The sequence below is a fragment of the Homalodisca vitripennis genome, chromosome 4 (genome assembly GCF_021130785.1).
Source record: "Homalodisca vitripennis isolate AUS2020 chromosome 4, UT_GWSS_2.1, whole genome shotgun sequence".
Taxonomy (NCBI): domain Eukaryota; kingdom Metazoa; phylum Arthropoda; class Insecta; order Hemiptera; family Cicadellidae; genus Homalodisca; species Homalodisca vitripennis.
Genome location: NC_060210.1, coordinates 22,750,891 through 22,774,744, shown reverse-complemented (window position 1 = coordinate 22,774,744; position 23,854 = coordinate 22,750,891). Strand labels below are relative to the sequence as shown.

Sequence of the window (23,854 nt, the reverse complement as noted above, 5' to 3'; positions counted from 1 at the left end):
CATCTAATAATTCAAAAATCTACCTAAGAGTTAGGATTTATTATTCTCACATTTATGAGACAATTTCTGTTGTGTATTTTTATTTCTATGAACAAATAACCCTACGGTAAGACAGAATAATTTAAATTTTCAACTCTAAATTTGAACTCCTTTTTTACAGACTTTAAGTGCGAAAGAAAAAAATTCATCTCTTGTAAAAATTTAACACGTTTTTTTGTTATAATAGATAGTAAATAGTGTCTTTACAGTTAAGTATTTATAAAACATACACATAACCTATAATGTTTTTAACACAAAAATCAATTGAAGGGTCCAGGGAAAACAACCAGAGTCCATCATGTTCGCTACCTGAAAATATTTTGTGACTCCTGTGACGGACAAAACAAAAATGGAATGAACATTTAAATTTAAAGCTTTTTTGCGAATGACTGCCCATGATTCACACGTCCAATACGGGTTGAAAAGAATGAATTTTGGTTATGAGAACCGTAAAATAAGATTTTAGAGGCTCTATTAAGAAGGACCACTTCACACTAGGCAGTGAAGACGCCGAACACACTGATTTTAACAAGAGTTCACCAGGTTACACATAATGAGTTTATGAACAGTGCATATTCAAATAAAGTGCAGAAAATAAACAGTTACCTTTGTTTTCATGAGGGGTAACCGTAGTCTGCTGTTGTTGAGGGCCAGGTTGTGATCAGGAAGTGTGGAAATAGGCTGCTGTCTTGTAGGCAGGCGTGAAGACGGAAGATGTCCTTCACGGATTCACTCACGCACAATACGACCGCAAACGAATAGTTCATAACACTGTGGCCAGTCCTGTAGAGCACGGTAGACGCGGTTGTCCGGGAACAGAGACGTTCTGGTAGAGATTGCCAATCCAGAGCACTGACTTTAATGTTAATGTAAATGTACAACAAATAGAGATAAACTAATATTTAAATGAGAGAGTAACACATGGGGCATAAAGTCAGGTGTTGAGTAAGTATGGTTAGCAGTGGCTAGAGTGTACATAAGTGCCCCAGGCGGGACCGAGAGTATAACACTAAGCAAGCGTGCCGCCGCTTGCAAGGTGGGCAATTGATAAGTCAACCGTTGTGATTGGTTGGTGAGTGTACAGTAAACAGCTGATTCGTGAAACAATGGTTCATTGGTCTGTCACTGTACGTGAATATTTTAATTTTAATCAAACTGTTTTGCGGCCCTGCAGCTGTCTTTTATCGAGAAACTAAACAACAATACAGAAGATAGTGGTCAATCTGGTACAGATAGAATTAGGTCGAGGACAATTCTCAGAAACTCTTTACCTCACCTGAAGTTTCCACTTAGTGCTAAATTTAACTGCGTTGTTGTTGTTATAGGCCTACTTTTTAAAATGTTTTATAATCGAAGCCTATTAAACTAAAGATAATAATCTTATAAAATTAAGGCTAACACATTTGATATAGGCATAACTGATTTTTAGCAATAAAATCCATTGGGCTCTGATCATTTTTTACTAGTTGGTTAAGACTTTTAATCATTATTCTATACAAATTTGCGTGGTTAAATTATAAATTAAATTACTTTGTGTTCTATATTTATGTATAGTTAGTTTTCCTTTCAAAACCTCGTTTAAAATTATATTGTGGTAAAAAAGCATTTAAAAGAATTAAAACGACTTAAGTAGGCCTACTGAAAAATAAATTTTAATTAATTGTTCTACAAAAATGTTTTTGTCACTTTGATCGCTTTTCCCCTGGAACCTTCAATTATGTATGTATTGTTAGGAATGAAATCACAAATCACCACAGCTACGAACCGTTTAAAAAAAATTATGGTTGCCTGTAAAGTCGGTTTTACGGGCGAAGATTTTACGTGACAACGTCTTTTTCTCGGTAGAATATTTATTGATATGAATATTATTAAATTGCACAATAGGAACAAGGAATTGAATGAAAATAAGAATTGCACAAATTTTAACTATAGAAATATATTTTGTTTACTAAAACATTGTACATAATTTGAAATTAATTAAAATTTGTTATTGTAAATGGTAAAGTTGAATAAAACATTTACTAAAATTGGAATTTGAAATTCTTGCTAAACACAGTTAAATTCTAACTCCGCGCGTGGTGATTGGTCGGTTTAGTTCGTTTGTTTGGTCGCACTGTTATGACAGGTTAGAGGTTATAATTTGTTATTTTAAATGTTTGACTAGCAATACGCGCTGTTTCTTCTCAATCGACTGAATTACGATTGATTGCAGAGTGATTTAAACTAATAATTTACTTAACACTATCAACATTTGTCAATAGTATGACATAACCTATAAACTCAGTTTCTCAACTTTTGTGTCAATCTAACAATTAATCAATCAATCATAGTTTACGATAATGAAATATCAGTGTACAATTATTTACCTTTATTGTTGTAGTTGTTGTAAATGACGAATCTAAGCACTCCACATTTTCACGAATAAACATAGTTATCTGCTTTATCCCGTGCGGCGGACCCACAGTTATCTGCTTTATCCCGTGCGGATCCCGTGCGGCGGACCCACTGGACGGGCATCGTAACGTTACCGGGCGTTACACTTTTTCATGAGTGACTCCGAGCCGCAACCTAATTTAAGACGTTGTCACGTCAAAAACATAAAACAAAAAAATCACCATATATACTTATACAATCATGCGGTTTATGGTCAGAACAGAATATGTTTTAAAGGCAATTCTGGTCAAAGCTCTACGGTTTTCTCAACCAAAAATCGACTATACCATCCACAGGTTGCAGAATAAATTTGCAGGAATAATGGTGGAGCCCTTACCCATTGATTTAAATGATTGGCTTAGCGTTAGCAAAACGTTAGCAAACAATTATAATTTCTTTATATATGCTTGTCTGCATGATACCTTAAGAAACAATTTAGCTATAGATTTGAAACTTTGCACACATCCTCAATTCTATATATAGCCTACAGCACCATGTTTAATGATGGTACATGTCACTCCATTGGATTTGGCTGAGCGTTACTGGACATTTTTACATTTCTAGTATGAATAACCACTTGTAAATAAATTAAGTAAACGTATTTGAAATTTTAAAATATGACATGGTAACAAGGTCAATGCGTTAATTTGTTGCATCGGTAAAACTCGTGTTGCTTTTATTGGGTCCTTAAATATTCCGCTGTATCAGTTTAATTGCTTATAGACAAGATAGAGTTCAATAATGGTGATGCCCATGGGCTCCAGACAAGCCATGAGCGACTTCGAAGTGTATCAGTCAGTACTGGCAAAATTTACCTTAAGTCTATCTGGGACCTGTAAGCGGTTTTTGTCTGATTGTCTGTCTATCTGTCCGTGTGACATCTCAGGAATAAAATAAGTTATGGACTTGAAATTTTGCATGCAACTTCAGCAAAGCCTGTTGCACGACACACGACATGTGGTGTGGCCTTGCGTATTCCTAACTTGTACTTTTTCACTCACACTTTGTTTTATTTGAGGTTTTTATAAGCAATTTGAAGACGCAAATGATAACTACCAGGTCCACAGTGTTACAAGTGATTGCCCAAAATATTGCATTTTGGGGAACCCTTTATATCAGGTTTATTTAAATTTAATTCAATTTCTTGCAGGGTTTTAAACATACAAGATTTTTCATACTTTTAATTCTTGTAGGACATTCATTTATTGCTTTCTTTCCAGATATGTGTAAAATGTCAAGGCTTTTATTTACTTCATTCACTCCATAAATTTTATCAACCAAGAACAAGGTTTTATGGAGCAGTTTTAAAATTCACAAACACAGATGCTACTGTACAATATGTTTAATGACATCAATAAAAGCATTTTAACTAAAAAGATTATATGAAACAACATTGGTCTCATTAATAATTTAATAACAGCTGATATATAACAATTCTGCTTCTTACTAAAATCCTGGCTATTTACAAAACCTGATATTGCTTTTTTAACAAGTGTATTAATTTAATTTTTTTGCAACCACCTATAACATTGTTTACATTATTACATAATTTTAACCTCATTGTGTAAAACTATCATAATCATAGTAGTGTGTACGTGTGAATGTATGTTTTTGAGTGTGGATGTTCTATCGTGTGCATGTAAGTGTACTTATGTGATTTTCCTGATAAATAATTTTATGTAATAAATTAATTTAATTTTCCATTATTTCAATATATTTGTTTATATATTTTTTTTTGTAAGCCTTTTTATGATTTTAGTACATAAGATTGTATATTTGTATTTTTTTCAAAACATTTTTTGTTACTCTTTGCATTGTCTAATTAGTTATTAGTCACTCTGTATTATATAAACGTTGGCCATATGTATTTATTTTGGTTGTGGTTTTTTGTAGTCTTATGCAGACGTCGCGGAAAGCAGTCTGTTGACCTTTTAGTTTTTTATGTGAGAGCAAGCTACAAACTGTTTATTTGTGTATTGTGTATCTGTTACACTGACCAGCTACTTGTTCTTGGTCAGTGACTTCCTAAGTTTTTCATTTATTTGTAAACAGAATGTAAATGTTGGAAAATAAATATTTATTTATATATGTATGTTTTTGTGCAAGTGCTTTGAATCTGATTGTCATTATTAAAAATGACAAATTGTTAGTATTAATACTGCAAATGGCAATCAAAGCTCTTATAGATATATGTAAGGTCTGAACCATGTAGCTTTTGGTCCTGGCAGTAACTTAGGTTACTGAAATCATGTTTCCAGTGCCAAATTCTGTCTTTCCATCTTTCCACAGTAAACTCAATTCCAATTCACCTTATCTTCAAACAAGAAAACCAGATCTCAACTAGTTGGGTTAGATAAACAAGACAGGACAGATCTCCTTATCTTTAAACATAAAAAGCCAGAATTTAAAGTAGTTAGATTAGATAACCACAGTTCACTTTATCTTCAAACATAAAAAAATCAGATCTCAAAATTGATTAGATTGATTAGTTAGATAAAGATAATCAAGACATCACAGACCCTCTTCTCATATGAGTGATCCAGAAATAATGACATCACCACTAATAAAGTCATATGAGTCAATTTCAACACATTATACAGGAGGCATGGAAGTGGGTAGTGGATTAATAAAGACACACAAATCTCGTTTTCGAATAATAATGCCTTTATTTGAGAAGTATGTATCAACCTAGCTTATAGATAGGCTAGTTGTAGACATAGAAAAAGCCACCGAAAGCTTGCCTTAACAGTACAGCAAACAAAACATAACATTAAATTGCTCATTTTTATTGGTTTTTATTTTTTTCGAGCTCAGAACAGAAAGCTATATAACTGCTCTCGCAACTCACACTTACAATCTTGTTGAAATATCTGTAAAAAAACTACCCTAAAAAACAACAGAATCATTAAGTGAATTACACGGTTTAATGTACAGTTACATGGGTATTAGGAGCTAATCTATACTGAAACCTAAACCTTGCTAGAGTCAAACTAAATTAGTGCATTTCCAAGTAAACATGTTTAATTAAGATAAAGTTACTGTTGTCAATGACTCGTAGAACGCAACATTCATGGCAATCACTAATAAAAAACTTATGATTAACTTATCACAAAAAAATATGCTACAATTAATAATAATGGAGAGTAAACCGAAACCCACCGGTGTAAAAGCAAAGCTTTATTATGTACAAAAATAAGGCAGAAGCTTTGCTAAACAGTCAACCATGTGACACAATTATTATGTATGATTAAAATAAAAATTACCATAACCTGAATTATGCTTTAATATAACTTATTGTAAATACAAGGGTTTATCAATTGAAATAACATCCTTTAAAATCTTATGCTTTTACAATAGTTTTCTTGAAATTATACCCAATTTAATTTTCAAGACAAATGATCTTTTTGTTATATAAATGTCAATGAAAAAATTATCTGTAAATGAATTATAATCAGATATTGTTAGTACCAGTAATCTTTTAAAGACAGAAAATAATAAGAAAACTCCAGGTCTGCATTCATTCACCAATTTACAAGAAGCACAAAGCAAACTAAATACACTGCAGTGGCATAGAAGGCAGTGGTTCAGGGGAGTCTTGATTGAGGTTAAAATCAAATTAATAGCCTGTTTTAAGTTTTTCGAGAAATTAGTAATGTTGTTAAAGCATATTGTTAATAAATCTTATGCCTGTTAAAAAATGTAAAGGATTTCTAGTTTTTATATATGAATGTTTGCTATCAAACAAACAGATCAAATTAAATTCTTTGATAAATAAACGTTAAATTATATTAATAAACGTAATTATATATTACGTACAGAACATTTGTAAAATAAAACAAATGAAATGGACCACAGCAAAACTCCCCGATAGAGAATACACAATAGACATAAATACATTGAAGATGGGCACTGCCCTCCAGTAAAAAAAAGAAAACACACAACACCTTCTAAGCTATCAACTGAAATATGTAACATGTTTGCGTTTCGTAATTTTATATCCCGCAATATGTCTGGGTAAATATTATATTATCTATATAATTTTTTAATTTTTGTTATATAGTATTTGTTACACTCATTTGTACTATCTGAGAAATAAATTTGTAGGACTAAGGTTAACCTCCGGCCAGACTGCATAGTAAATCTTGGCTAAAATCTCAAGCAACAACAAACGGAACGATGACGGTAGACATGACTCATCACTTCACCTCGCACACATTTCAGCATACACTTTGTACTCTACGGTATATTGTAAAGACTGAGGTAAATTATATTGTCATAAAATTAACACATTTTTCTACAACAAAATTATTTACAACAATTGATCTTCCTAAATTATCGTGAAATCGTACATTCACAGTTAACATTTATCCTAGAAAATGTTACAGCACAAGAAACTATTTTTAATGAAAATTCAAACCTCATAGAAAACATTCGACATTGTATATAAATCAGAATGTAACATGTAACTTTCTTAGACGTCATGTTAAATCCTGATAGAACAAATATTCAAACTGTTTTTCATTACAAATTCAAGATACAGATATGTTTGTAAATTAATTTATTTGAAACACAAATAAAAATTTGAAAACAAAACAATAACACTTTACTAAATGAATTTACAAAATGTCTACAAACTAACGAATGTTACATTTTATTACAATTAACACAAATTTACAATATTAATCAATATTTACCTACAATTTGTACTGTTTAGCATTGTTATTACATCGTTGAAATCAGTATTAAAATAATATATACAATACAATAATGATAATCAACAATGATGAGCCAAGAGTGCACAGTCTGGCCAGTGTACCAATAACATTAACAACAAATAGTAATAGAAACAATGACAATACCAAGTGTAGAGTGACAAAACAAACTAACTATCTATGTACTAACAGCTGGAATTGTAAGTTTGTACAGATATTGTATTTTGCCATTTTTTGCAAATCCAATCAATTCATCGTTAGTACCAGTTGAGGGTAATTTTAAATATATAGCGATAAATTATTACATATTTTTAAGTTCCAAAAATTTCTATGAACGATAGTACGACTTTTTTCAATCGGACAATAACTTTTAATGGACACTATTTCAAAACTCCTTTAAGAAATATTAGTTTTTAAATTCATCTTGAGCAACTCAAAAAACTATTGTATTGCTTCAATGGAGAAAAAGGAAATTCTGAGAATAATAAATAGCAATGGTGTTGTCTAACTCTCGGATCGGTTCACTTCTGGCTGGTTTACACCATTAGGAATTAAACCACAAAAAGTTTCAAGATCCAATGAAATCTCCAATTTACCTTTCCCTTCTGATATCTTCCAGAAGTAGCACAAAGTGCCCTTTAGGTTTCAGTGCTATGAAGTTTTCCTCATTTTCTTATTCTATGTAACAACATTTTTAATTCTACAAACAAAACTTTTCTCGGTTTTTTATGTATTTTATCATAAAGCTAAGTTGATAGCATGTGTTATGGAGGTTTCAAATGCTTGAATAATATTGTGATAGTAAATTTCAGATCATTTGTCGTAGTATTTATTTTTTGATATAATTCTTTCCGTTTTTAGCTAATTAGTAGAATTTTATTGGACTATTTCAAAATAATAGTAAAAATATATTCAACTTGAGGAATGAACTTTTTCCATTTCATACCATTTGTTTGTCAGTAGCAAACTGTTACTGGAGTCCTGGTTGAATTTATGGTAAAGAGATATTTTCTGTTTATCTAGTAAAATTAAATTTTAGATTTGATACCACGGAAGTTACCACTCAACTGGTACCACGATAGCAGAGTGTCTCGGAGCCATCTTATTGCTATACCGTACCGACGCGACGGCAACAAGAGGTAGACAGATCTAGTGGAGCTTCTGGTCGAGGTAGTAACAAACAGAATTTGTATTGTTTTTTACTTTTGTACCATTTGTGTTTGTTTGCCGAAGTAGGATAAACAAACGAATACAACAAACAGTGAAACAGATATACAGTAGTAATATGTAGACATGGATACTTGGCGTGGCATGGCGTGGCTTAGAGCAGCGCGGCAGACTACACTACGTTAGCCAAGTGTTGGTTTGTACTCGTCTTAGCCTCTCCTTATATAATATGTGGACAGTCACACGTCAGTCACACGAGAAGAACACAGATTATACAGCTTCCGTTGTCACTAGCCTACGGACGATAAGCAGAGATGCATGTGAGAGAACAAACTGAACTACTCTACCGATGTTTACGTCAGAGATACAAGAGTTAGGCGTAGAAGCTGCATTCTGTGCACGGAGCGATTATACGTACGGATCTGTTATATATGCTCAAGTCATACAGTGTAGGTACAGGGGATACGGAAGCGAACATCTACAACGATATGTACACCGAAAGCCATGCAATAACCACCGATGCGAAGCAGATTATACCGACATGCAAAGCACGTAACGAACACGTACCCAAATAAACGATCTTAGCCACCTAAGTAGAAAAGATAAAAAGGTATAAAACGTTATAAAAGTTTTATAACAAATTTTAACGAATTTACACTTGAAAATATTACGCAATTTTAGTAACTAATGGTTATATTTACGTGTATAAATAATGAAAATATCTTTTAAGCTTTGTAGAAAAGGTAGGCTATAAAAAATGCCCCTGAATGAAACACATACGGTTCAGTATCGACTACCCTGATTGGCTGGGGCCACGTGATAACCGAGTTGGCCAAAATTAAGTGCCGAACCATAATAAAGGTTTTATTATTAGAAACAACAGAACAAATTAGGAGTCGATTTATAAATTCAGTAAAAATAATACCAATGCAGATTAAATTACTGATGCAAACAATAAAATAAACATACCGTTGCTGTGAGGATTAAATCTTTCGTCCGTAAATTAAAAATATGGCAGTTAGCAAAACAAAAAGAGGATGGGGAGTACGCTTAATCCTACCATATGGTTTTATTACTACCATGCAAACAGTTACTAGGACGTGTGCACCAAAGGAAGATCAGGTCAAACACAAGTAGGCCTACAGTACGTTTGCCTTTGCTTGAATCACGTGCTATCTTGCTGCTACCTCTATTGAGTTGTATGTGGATTAAACATGTCAAATACGCATGGATATAACGGCCTCATCGATTTCCCTGTAATAAACGCTATGATTTCTACTTCAAATTATCGACTACAATAAAATTACTTCTGAAATCTTGTTTTATCCCTCACAAGTTTTAGGTGTCATGTGGATAAATCAATTGGAACATTACGTGTTATAAATTAAATTTAAAAATTCAATCCAAAAACAGTAATGAAATATTAATAAATTATTAGTTTTAGTCCTAAAACAACAAAATGTAATTATTTTACACAAAAGAAGTAAAACAGTATACCTCAACTAAACCAAAACGTGACCAACTCGCAAAAGTAAAAAAATACAAACTGAAAAAATCATAGTTTCCTGAAAATGGCAATAATTACATACTAATTAATATTATTACTAATTATTTAGGCCTATGGTGGAACCTTGCTTAACGATTACAAACAAGTATTAAACATATACCGGTGGTGGTTCCCTTCGTGCCTCACTTTGGTGGTTTGCTACTGCATGTTCATATTTAAATTTTAACCATTTTTTGGGGTTTTTCAACTGAAATTGAACAGTACTGTTAAAAACGTGTTTTGTTAATAACTTGTTCATGTTAAATATTTAATTTGATAGGCAATTAAAATTTAAAAAATATTTAATTTAAATTACAAAATTAAATTGATAGAATTTTAATAATAAAATTTGAATTCTTTTTACGAAATTGTAGTATATGAATATACCAAGGCAGCAGTTAATCTCTTTTTTAACACTTTAGAAATACTGTATATTGAGGGTCGTGATTATAAATAACAGAAATTAAAAATTTATGTTTTCTAATCCTCAAAGATATTTAAAAATTTTAAAATCAAGCTGGCTGAAAGGTACAAAGCTGAACAATCTGATTAGTTGAAAGATTGCAAGAAATAATCAAATGTAAAATAGCTGTTGTACATATTATAATAGTTGAGCACAAATATAATATATTTTTATTATATGTGTATTTAAGCAGTCTATAAACAGATGATGACACATCTGTCAAAATTATATGGATGTATTAAATCCACCAATTATTTATTGTTTATAACTTGATTATTCTGAAATTTTCTTTATAAATAAAACTTCACTGTAATAAGCACTTCATTACTTTTGTGGATTGAAGGGTTTTTGTGCATTAACTGCGCCCTTGACTGAAATAGACTAGTAAATATTAATTTTACAATAATTAATTTTAAAATTCAATTTATCATTAATTCAATTTATATATTTTAAATTTGTATTAAATATTTTTAATACATTACATTTCAACACAAAATGATACAGCTTGTATTTTGAAATTTGTTATTTTGATATATTGTATATGGTTAGAAATGTATAAAAGATAATACAATTATCATTTTTATTGACTTGAACGAAATTAATTACCTATTTATTTTTGTAACAAAGAAATCATTTAGAACAAGGAATTTATGTAGAACTTGTAATGTCATTAAAAAATTTGAATTTTATAATAATGGACAAATTTTTATTTTTTAACACAACCACCAAAGCTTTACACCTTTTCTTCAGTTTTTGGTCCACTGCACCAGCTTTTTTAAAAAAAATTGGTACACTTCAACATTCTTTATAAAACAATCTCCCATATACACCACCCCTATGATACAAATGGTGAAGAATAATTTTGTGCAAGATAAAGTTAATTTTCACCAATATATAACTACATACATGAAAATATAGTTTTACAAAATATTAGGCCTTGGGCTCGTCAACATCTATGTGGTAACATGAAAATAACTTTTCCGATTTTGGTTATTGCTGGTTGAGCAGGCCCTTAGAGCACCCATGATACAAAGCTCATACTGGAACACATGATACTCTATCCTAGATAAGCTTAGAAAAACACCAATAGGAAATATTAACACTTATAAGACTTACACTAGGTTACGCAGGCAGGGATCATGCATGGTCATGCAAAGCTTTGGTCCTGCGATTCATGCAATCGGGTGGGTAATTTGACTCGAGGAGTGTGAGCCCGTGGCGGGCTGTATATAATATATATATATATATAAATATGGAAGCAGAAATTTAAGTGCCTCTGATAGTATATACAAATTTACATATGAACCAATTCTTGCTTGCCAGCCATTCACACCATAATAAGGTAGCGATGTATTATATATCATATATAATATATAACTATATTTTATATTATATAGACTCTAATTTCTTAACACCAATCTTAAGATTTCATCACTTCTTTTGTATTCTTTCGAACCTGAATGAAAATAAAAATTTCAAAAAGTGCCACTTAAGACAATAGGAGGTGGCCTAAGTGATGCTTTTTGTAATTTTTTACGTATGGACTTTCACAAACATAAAAAGATCAGTCTTTTACAACAGGCATAATTGTTTTTATGGTTGTGTGATATGCTAAACTTTAGGTTGTAAATATAACATGTTTAATTTAAAAAATTATAAAAATACATCAAACTAGTGATAAATTTGAAAAGAATTGCTGTCAAAACCACATACTGAATGTACAATAAAAAACGTCTTCAATATAAATTAATTGCACAAAATATTACTACAATGGATAAGTAGGAATCCAAAAAAATATTAACATTCTTAAAAAATTGTTTATATTACTTTGTGGTTGTGATATTGTAGACGATCCAAAGTTATAAAACCAATAAGGGGCAAATAATTTTATTCATTTTGAGCCATTTTCATTTTATTACAGCAATATTTCACCCTAATAAAATTCGTGAAAGTCCAAAAAAAATTAACGAGGTACAACAGTCATTTTAACTTCTCCATATTCTTTCTATCAGTCAGTTGTATTTGTACATCAGCGGTAGGAATTTGCAACATTTTTGAAGAATTTGTACATACAGAGATTGTTCACATCTGGACCAAGCGTGGCACAGAGCATTTTGATTCGCAAGATATGGACGATCCCTTAACCTACAATAAGCGGCGCAATTTGAATATAAGTCCTTCTTAGCACTACGGAGTAATTGAGCAGTGCCTAATGCAAAAAAATCATCATAACAGAATCGGTCAAAACAAACCAAAATACACTAACCTAAAAATTCTCTAAAAAAAACAAGTCTCTTACACAGAGCAGAACCGTCATTTCAGAGTGAAAGCGAAATTAGCAGAAACATACGACTGATTATCGAAATGAAAAGGATGAAAAATAGCGTATTACACGTATTAGATGATTGAAAACACTAAATATTTACATGACACTAAGTGTCGAAGTAAGTTTTAAAATATTATCTCGACAGCAGACAGAACATTCGTAATTCGCTTTCACCAACACTACCAACAACGTTCTGCAAATCACAAAAGAGACAAAACTATATACAAATTAAACTAACGAAAAATCGAACCTAGTAAAATGCAAATAACTGGTGGGTGAAAAAAAACACTGAAAGTTCGAAGAGTCTCGGCACAGTTCAGGACAAGCCGAAGGAGTTGAACGACAACATGAGCTCCGAAAGTTTAGTCTCCCAGGTGGCTCGGAGCAGCGACTCTACGGCCTTGGCTCGATACTCCTCCTCCTGGGCCTGTAGGCGTTATGGCCACTCTCGGGAGTAACACACGGCCAACGGCTTGACGAAGTGATGATCCTGGTCACCGCAGTGGGGACATCCCACGCGGTGGCTGTAGTCGCTGAAGAAGTTGAGTCGTTGGTGAGGCAACAACAGAGGCTTGGTGCAGGCGTTACACTGCAACAGAGAGGATGCAATGTAATGTTGAGTAACCTTTATGTTACACACAGTCCGAGAGTTCTAGGCCCCAGCCTAATGAGAGACTTACGTAGGTGAAAATAAGATACTATTACATTAATTTGATATTATTTATGAATCAGAGCTAACATCACTATAAAAAGCATTAGTTAGTTACTTATAAATATTATGTATTTTTAGGTTAGATCATTATTTGAAAAAAATAAGAATCATTTCTGCACAATCGCCAGTTTGACTCCTGCGTCAAAAGTGGTTGAAAACTGATATATTTGGTCATGTTGAATAATAACATATTCTTCATGCACACTAAGAAGTGTGTGTACACTACATGAATACAATGGCATTTCTGAAAATCACTTTTCTACCTTGGAAATTTATTTAGTTTTCACAGTATTTTCTCCTATAAAACTTATGAAGGGGCAAATTACATTAATAACATTAACATATAATACAAATACCTTCACACGCTTTTCGTAACTTTTCCCCATGTATGAGCACTTCTGGCTCAAGTGGATTATATTTCTAACGCCAATGTAGAGTTTGTCTTGTTGCCAAGATCAAGAAAATCCGTCAAATGTGTATGTTTATAGCCATTTTACACGCACATGTACTTTATTATAAACTGGTCTCCCCAAGCTTTAAGTGCAACCAGAAATTTATTTTAAAGTTAATTTTATTCACCATTACATGATTTTAGAATTATTATCGTTTTTAAGTACATAAGCTTCAAAATACTTTATTTTTCTTTGAATTATCTTGTTTAGGTAATCAGGATGACCTTTTGAAATTAACATTGGATATGTGGAACTAAACTCATGATCGACGAGGGGTCCTGCACCCTCTTAAGACCTAACAACTCATATTCTGTATCCCTTTGAACCTTATCAAAGGGGTGAAAGGACTATCTGGTCTCTTTGTTCTTGCATATCTCTGGTAGACCCACACTGTTTAGTAACAGAAACTCTCAGGAGTACCTACTTTAAGTCTTTCAGTACAGCACGGCATGGCGGCGAAGATGTCATAGGAGTACATGGTTCCGAGGACCAGAGACGAGCCATCCCAGGGAGTGGAACAGTAGCGGCAGCGTAGCCTCCGCCCAGGCGCCCAAGCTTCCAGACATCCCATGCAGACTGCAGTCAGGTACTGGGTACGGCCCTCTACCTTCACCTGTCACACAACACCAATCAGACTTAGTGCTGACATACCCTTGGTAAAATCAGGGCTGGCCATATAAACTACATACATAGTAAATGCTTCCTTCAAAACATTGTAGGAACTTTGTAGTTATTTAATTTTTATCACATCCCTTCCATTTCTTGACCTTCTGAAATTACTTCATGATGAATAGAGAACTTTAAGAGGTTCCCGAGGTTCATGTCATCCTGATTCTAGTTTAAAGGAAATACTCAGTAGGTACAGGTAAGAAGTGTTGTTTCACAGTAGTGAATTGTACGTGCAACACGGTCTACAGTTGAAACAAATATTGCTATCCGATTTTTAATAAAAACCTGTTTTGTTTATTTCAATTGAATTATTTTCATTCCCCAAAAGAGTAAATTTTTAAAATGGTTTATACTATGAGTATGAAGGAAAAGACCTTACGAAGTTTCTTGGAATTCTTACTGTTTAAGTAACGCCAAAACAGTGTCAATAATTCAAGCCAACAATTCGGTGTGCAAAAGTTGGTAACAACAGTATGTGTAGGTGAATATCAACTTCTATCACACTAAGTAAAAGTAAATTTTACACTTAAACTATTTAAATAAAAGAATAATAAGATTTTGCTCATTTCCATCATTGTGTTAAAAGATTACCAACCCTGTTGTTACACATTTTGTGACATATAACGATGCTAAATGTGTGATACTCCTTTTAAAGCTTCCATCTTCAATATCCAACTTTAAACAAAGAACTTAATACAGTTATTATGTTACTATGATAACTGAGAGAAGAAATAAAAAAACCTCATAATCGTAAAATCGAAAAGTCATGTTTTAAACATGAACTTAAACAGCCATCAAATACATGATTCTTTTTGCGAACACAATTTCAGAAGACAAAGAGGTAAAATAATTTCACTTTATAATCAAACATAATTCCCCTTTAAGATTCCATGTTTTTGTTGCCGACAATAGAGGTGAAATGTAACTGAAGAAAGCTACAACAGAAAAGTGAGGTTACAACTTCATATCTTCTAAATTAATCTTTTCGGAATGAAGGCCATTGTGGCCAACAACGAAGAAAGAAACAGAGAATTAATAATGAAATAAATCCCCAAAGCAACAAGTTATTAATTCCAAAAACGCAAGTCGCTACAAAAAGACTGCCTAAAGGAGATAAACCCTCCTGGAGCTACTTATCCTTTTTCACTCTCCCTCCTTCTCCTTTTGTTCTGCCTGGCTGAGGATGTCTTGAATACACCACTTGAGCTGTGTTTCGTGACAGACCTTGTTGCATTATCTCCATTGTATGACTCACCGGCCAATTGTGTTACATTGTAACACACCCAGGCTTTCGGTGTTGAGCAAACTTGTGTTACAGTGGATGTTTGATTTCATCTCACTCATCACTCAATACGGTGATATATTACGAGTACATTGAATTTTATTCTAAACACTCATTTAGGCAAAACATGAACCAAGAAAAAATATTAGGATTTCTTTGAATATCAAATTTTGAAATATCTATTTGCTAACTTAAGACATTTAATGCAAAGAACTGGAATGATATTTAAATATTAACTGCTTTACTGATAAAATTGTATAATAAATTGTCTTATTCATTTTTGAATAAAGACAAGAAATTCCATCCTTACAATACTTATTTTTATTTTACAGTGACTCCCGTTTATATTACTTACTTAACGTGTATTTTAGTGAAATAAAAATAAACATTAACGTTGTTGCATAAATAAAGTAAAAATTATAGATGTTGCTAATTAATATAACATACAAGTAAAAGAAAAATTGCAGCCTCACATTAACTATTCGTGCTTTTGAGTTTCGAAGGAAGTCTAAATCCTTATGTCTCATTTTGCTGAAAGAACGGATGTTCTAAAAAAAAGATATATGGAAAATCGGAATAAAGGAGAAACAACCAGAAATTATATAATGGAAAACTTTTTCTAGGTTTGTGTTTATTAACTAATTAAAAATTAATTCCGAAAATTGTTATAGCATAATGGTTCCAAATATGCGTATGAATTCTTTTCACAAAACTGTGTTGGATCATTCATTCGTCCCTATTTATTCCTATGTAGGGATTAAGTACCCTAAACCAACTTCCTTATCTTACAAAGAAACCACTAGAGTGGCGATATTCCGGTGCACCCCATCAGTTAGGATTGAACACACACGCTTTGCTGTGTTGGCGAGGACTGAGGAAGAAGATGCCGTCGATGAGGGGATATCTGTCGAACACCAGCATGAGGACGTTGCACACATACATACCTCCACACACGCTTTGCTGTGTTGGCGAGGACTGAGGAAGAAGGTGCCGTCGATGAGGGGATATCTGTCGAACACGAGCATGGGCACGTTGCACAGGATGCAAGGCACTCTGGAAGTCTGATGGCTGGCCAATGTTGACAAGATGAAGCAGCGAGTGTCGTCATTCCCGTGGTTGCCCTCATCTTCCATCTGTAACACAAGAACAGCATTAACAATCTGGTTTAGTAAGTTTAGTTAGTATATAAGTAGGGAAGTATCCCAGCAGGTCCGACTTGAGACAAGCTAAATTATTCACAAAGCTGAAACAAGTTACGATGCTCAAGAAATTGGGACAAGCTAAGATATTCAAGAAGTTGAGACAAGCTACTATACTCAAGAACTTGATACAAGCTAAGATATTCACGAAGCTGAAACAAGCTATGATATTCAAGAAGTTGAGACAAGCTACTATACTCAAGAACTTGATACAAGCTAAGATATTCACGAAGCTGAAACAAGCTATGGTATTCAAGAAGTTGAGACAAGCTACTATACTCAAGAAGTTGATACAAGTTAAGATACTCAAGAAGTTGAGACAAGCTACTATACTCAAGAAGTTGATACAAGCTAAGATGCTCAAGAAGTTGATACAAGCTACTATACTCAAGAAGTTGATACAAGCTAAGATGCTCAAGAAGTTGAGACAAGTTACGGAACTCAAGAAGTTGAAACAAGCTATGATATTCAAGAAGTTGAGACAAGCTACTATACTCAAGAACTTGATACAAGCTAAGATATTCACGAAGCTGAAACAAGCTATGATATTCAAGAAGTTGAGACAAGCTACTATACTCAAGAAGTTGATACAAGTTAAGATACTCAAGAAGTTGAGACAAGCTACTATACTCAAGAAGTTGATACAAGTTAAGATACTCAAGAAGTTGAGACAAGCTACTATACTCAAGAAGTTGATACAAGCTAAGATGCTCAAGAAGTTGATACAAGCTACTATACTCAAGAAGTTGATACAAGCTAAGATGCTCAAGAAGTTGATACAAGTTAAGATACTCAAGAAGTTGAGACAAGTTACGGAACTCAAGAACTTGATACAAGCTAAGATGCTCAAGAAGTTGAGACAAGTTACGGAACTCGAGTTCATAAAGCCCACTGTGGATTTATTGCATTTAGTGAAATTCAAAGATCGGTTTATTATTTCAAAAGAACACAGGGAGATGGTGTTTTAGCCGAGCTTCAGCACAATCCTTGTCCGCATTCATACAGCATAAATCCCGGCGAGGCGGAAATAAAGTGGTAACAGCGGCGGCAGCGACAAACGTAAAATCGGCAATAAAGGCGATATTAAATGTAGAAGCACATAATGTGCGAGGATAACGCTCAATCCGCACAATCTGAGCCAGGGGCGCACGTGGGGCGCACATTAACCGCGAATAGTGTGCTTTATTCCGCACATAAAACGCCGGCTACCGCCCTGCATAAAGAGTGGCTAAGACCCGTACTGTAGTTCTTTACTGCTGGCGTCGGAATAAAACTTAGGTCTGGGAAATAACTCCAAGAGCGCCAGTTTTGACACTTGTCCGCGGAGAAAACACCGAGAGTAAACAGGCAGTTTCGCGCCAAAACACGTCCGCGTTCGCCAGACTTTTATGAGGGAGGGCGCGTGGTTTATCAGCCCTTATCACACGCGGGACATGTGTTCCCGCATCTGGAGAAATCTTTGTTTGTCAGCTGTCCAAATGTCGGATTCGATTTTCGTTTTGGAAATCGTTTAGCGTTTGATTTACGGCTGTTGTACCTCCGCGCCTGTTTTGTTCCGTAAACTAATACAATTTTGATATTGTGCGCTTATCTTTTCTGTTGATCGCTACAAGCGCTCTAGGCAATTTTGACACGATCTAATAATGTTTCTTTTCATACTGATTTGTTATCAAATTCACTTCAGTGAAATACTAAAATACGAGTTCCACAAATTAAATAATTTCCATATTAGTTGATGATTTGCTTTTAAAGCAGTGTCGTGTCAACATCATAATGAATTAGTTTTCCATGTTGATAACCGAACTCAATCCACTCACAAAATACAGGAATTAAAGAGTACCAAGAATAGAGCCCTGGAGAACACCAGTTTACAAGTATAGTGTAACCCCATTCCTTAAATAGTAGGGACTTACTTGAACAAATATACAGTGGCGTATCTAGGACTTGATTGGGAGCTAAATTTATATTTTTTATCTACATTCTTCCATAAATGATAGGTTGAGTAAAAGTCCAAAAATAATCAAAAATAAGTTTTAATTGGCTAGCAATAGTTTTAGTAAATATTATAAGTACGAGGAGAGAAATTGTTACAAATATCTGAAGACATAAGCGTATATAAGGAGCCACAGGGGGCTCATGCTACCCCCCCCCACCCCCCGACATTATGAAAGACTAGTTTTCAAATTTCACCCAGTAGTTTACCATTTTTAGCGCATACAAGAAACTGATGAATATTGTCTATACTAAATGAAGGTCTCGTATTTTTGGTATTACGGGAGAAAAGGTTTTTATCTAGCCTCTTGAAGTCTACTTTGATTACAGAGAGTCTGTACTCTACTAAGAATTTATCTTTTGAGGACCTTGATCTAAATCTTGTACTAACTGATTCTTTATTCTACGAGAGCAAATCTATACGAATTGATTAAGAATCGAATGTATCTCCGGGTAAAGTTGCAGAGATATCTTTCCAGGAAGAGTGTTTATCATGCACTTCTTTGTTTATCTAAATAATATTAGTTTTTGTTTATAAGAATCCTAGCCTTTAATCGAAAGCAGTACAATACTAACAATAAAAATACCTACTGTATTTAAAATCACAGCATTTCAACGTTTAAACACTTTGTTTTATTGGGAAACAAAAATGTTCAATAACAATTTTTAAAATATTCTGGCAATTTTACTTGAAATACATGCTGTGGATATAAATTTTACTTGATGATCACGTATTAGTTGTTTTGTGGGTGTATGTTTTACATTTATACCAAATTTGACATGAGCGATCTCCTTTAATTATACGTACAATGAAGTGTTTGATTTATAATATACCACTCACAGAAGTTGAGCATGGAGGAGACGAAGAGACGAAGAGAGGTATTTAAGGGTGTCCCCGTAGTTAAGTGTGCGGCGCTGAGGTGTGGGGAGGGAGGGATGGGAGGGTGATATTTTATTGACGCTCCTGGAGGATTAGCCCCCTGAATATTTCATCACACATTAGACCCAAACGGTCCGCGATTACAGCCAATTTCACACCTTTAGACACTTCTGAATTTGACCCGTGGATTTGTTGATTTTGACAGATTTCGTCTAAACGCTTCAAGCTTTATACGTACTTATATTTCCACGTACTTCTTTCCATCTAGATCCTTCAATAAATTTAATTGGAAATTTTTTAACTACACAAAATCCGTGGTAAATTAATCTCGATGTTATTTATGATACATTTCTAGATTGCGTTTAAACTCTTCAAACTGTAAACGTACTTTTATTTACATACTTCTTTCTATCTAAATACTACAATAAACTTAATTGAAAAATTTGTAATCCAACCAAATTCGAGGTAGATATATATTAATGTTATTATGATAATCTCTAGATTTTGTCTAAACTCTTCAAGCTTTAAACATAGTTTTATTTTTCACGCACTTCTTTCCATCTAGATAGTACAATAAATTTAATTGTAAAATTTGTAATCCAACAAAATTCGAGGTAGATTAATCTTAATGTTATTATGACAATCTCTAGATTTTGCCAAAATGCTTCAAGCTTTAAACATACTTTTATTTTTCACGCACTTCTTTCCATCTAGATAGTACAATAAATTTAATTGTAAAATTTGTAATCCAACAAAATTCGAGGTAGATTAATCTTAATGTTATTATGACAATCTCTAGATTTTGCCAAAATGCTTCAAGCTTTAGGCGTACTTTTATTTTTGACGTAATTCTTTTCATCTAATCTTTCAATAAATATTATTAGAACAATTTTAATCTAACAATATTCGTGGTACATTAATAATGATATTCATAATTATATTAATAAACTTGATTTAATTAATGTATTCTAATACCTCCAATGTCTTTAAAAAGGTGCTAAAACTTTTAGTTGGGTAGTCTTAGTTGAAAAAAAGTAGTCACGTTTCTTTATTGTCATTTTTATGAAGACTGAAGAACACATTTACCATTTACTAAGAAGTACAATTTACGTTAGTACTTAGTTTGGGGGAAATCTTTAAATCAGGACCATAGCTGGAAATAAGGATATCAGTTATAACAGTATGTATCATTAAAAATTACTAAATATAACTGCGTGTTTATATATAATGTGTTTTTATTAAGTGTGTAATACTTTACCTTAAATACATGTCATTCTCTTAAATCATATTTAATTTTTTTAATTCCTTAATGGATAAAGTATTCAAACGTCATTTCCTACATAAGTAATAATTCACATACTGTAAAAACGCTTCATTATGTTTAACCCTTTCCTTTGGGTTGGATTACACAATCTCCCAAATTCCAAATGCATATACTTCCTTGTGAAGTAATCAGAGAAATTAGATCGTAACAGACTAAAATTCCGTAATTTAAAAACCCAAATAAAAGCCGATTACATCAAATCTTAAGGAATTATAAAAACCATTAAAAAATTAAGCATATACATCACATTGTTGTACTATTTTGTTCATTGTGTTGATTTATAAATATTATAAAATATAAATCACGGCCAATTTAACTTTAGTAGCTGAGATTTTGTAATTAAAGCATTATCTGACTAAAGTAATTTGTTTTATAAACACACCGATTAATTAGGTTTTGAAGTGAAATAACGAGTAAATTATGCCTTTCTTTGTACGCCATTTTAATTAAATTCCAGTCTTGACGAATTAATTAGCGTACCATTTAAAAAATGTGTATAAACATTTTTCCCAGGATTCTTTAACTTCTGTCAATTGTTGGGGGCAATCGCCGTCTAAAGACGAAAATGAAAAATCTGAAAATTTCTCGGGGACGAGATTGGGCGGAATCTCTGCTAATCCGAGACCTTCAATAAAGGCGGAGGAGGGGGCAGAGGGAGAAAATTCTGTTGGAATCACAATGGGGACAAGGGTACAGAGATTTTGATGAAAACTTTTAAAGTGGTCGATACATTCTAGACTTTTCTTAAACGGATGAGATGTTAGCGAGTGCCTAAAATTCAGTAACGGTTCCTGATTATTCTTGTGGTACGTTAATATTTTGTTTGGTAGAAGAACTTATACTTGTATTATTTGTTTTCTGTCTGTACTGAATTGGTAATGGAATATTTTATTACTCACAGACACGGTGCAATGTTTCGAACGTAGTCAAAACGCATAAAAAGACAATTTCTTAGCTCCAGTTAACAATTTTCCGAAGTTATAGATTTAATCATTTGCAAGAAAAGATCACAACATGGCTTTAAGAAGACGATGGTAAGGATAGTTGTTTATGTTGTCAGGTAAGGAATTAAATATATTTGTTGCTGACTCTGTTACAAATTACTGTAAACTAATTTAATAATAAACGTACCATGTTTCATTTGAAATAGGAGTTCTTGGAAATTAGACTAATCAAAGCATACAGTAGTGTTTATGTGATCAATGGGAACGTTTATAATAAGAAATTGTATTTTTCAAGTAGCTGTCCAATATTAGAAATTTACAATTTAGATTTTATCAAAACTGTACGCAGTGCTATAAAGTAACGTATATTTTCCCGCAATGAGTATGTATTTCAGAATTTTAAAGTCCTATTCCTATAAGATAACTTTCATAAAGACAAAAAGAAATTTTTACATCTTTACGAAAAAATTCAGGCAATTTTTTGATCAAGTAAAATAAGAATGGCTGAATATATGGAAAGAATGTCATATCGTCATCTTTAACCTTATATACTTTAGCCAGGTTTTAAGATGGCCCTACACTTTCCTTGAAATGTCAACAAATCTTCATGTAATTATCAAAAAAGAAAACTTTTTCGATGATATGATAGAGTTGTGACTAGGATTTTGTTAAAAATAATATTTCGACTTTAAAAAAAAACTACACAACTTTAATAAAAATGAATAGTTGTTTTTAATTCGTTATTTCCATACGTTAATGAAAAATCTGTCATTTTCTTCGATTTTCATACAAGTGATCTAATTTTAATACTTAATAACAGTATTATTTATTTAAAATCAACAATACCCATTTTATGTAGATACATTTTTTTCAGCTTAGCTTTTCGTGTTAAATATATTTGTATTAGAAATGAAATTAAAATAACTCTAAGTAACACATTTTATGTTAATAACTCTAAATAACATAAAATAACTCTAATTTTATGATCAACTAAAAGAAATATAAAACAAAATTATTTTGTGGACCTTAAGTAGAAAAAGAAATAGATTTTGATTTGTTAATTTAATTCAAATTAACTGTTTTGAATGGACTATGCGACTTACGGCAGTAAAAGCACTCACTGAACACCTAATCTAAGAATTTAAAAAGCAAATTCCAGTAGCTGTCATAAGTTGTAAATTGTTTAAGCGTAAAAGCGTTGATAACGGTTAGGCTGAGGGTAAGTCAAAGTTTCAGTTTGAATAATTAACACATAAATGGAAACATTCCGGATTTTTGCTCGCGATTAATAAAAAAAGTGAGGCTCCGTTGATTGTTGTATATTTTATAAGGGTCGTACGGCGGATTAAGACAACAGGGAGACTGAGAGGGCCTGGGGGAGGGGGAAGCGGGGGGAGGTTTTATTGGAGTTTTGAGTATCTCGGCTACCCCCTCACAGATATCCCTTTATTTTACAGACCTATTCTTTCACATTATTGTACTCCTGTAATTCACTTTTTGACGAGTGCTAAATTTATCTTCACAATTCCCTGTGTTTTTTAAGTGAAAGGCAGAAGTTTTCACTTTCACAAAGCGCAATTAAGTTGCTCTTACTGCACAGAACGTATTTAACTTAAATGTCGGGAACAAAACATTTCAAAGCTAATACACACAAGCTAATATATAGACAAAAACGCCACGTTGATCATATACAAACGCCAGAACTCCCAAATGT

The 23,854-nt window shown here is 32.8% G+C and overlaps 1 protein-coding gene across 1 annotated transcript in view; it reads right to left on the bottom strand.

Annotated features, from left to right (window-relative positions):
- Positions 1-5,113: 5,113 nt before the first annotated feature.
- LOC124359030 (headcase protein) overlaps positions 5,114-23,854 on the bottom strand; it is a 146,402-nt gene continuing 127,661 nt past the window's right edge. Inside the window, exons 3-5 of the mRNA XM_046811378.1 lie at positions 16,746-16,934; positions 14,275-14,463; positions 5,114-13,275 (exon numbers count right to left, since the gene is read on the bottom strand). Of these exons, the coding sequence (XP_046667334.1) occupies positions 13,123-13,275; positions 14,275-14,463; positions 16,746-16,934 (531 nt within the window). The 3' untranslated portion in view covers positions 5,114-13,122. The remainder of the gene's footprint in view (positions 13,276-14,274; positions 14,464-16,745; positions 16,935-23,854) is intronic.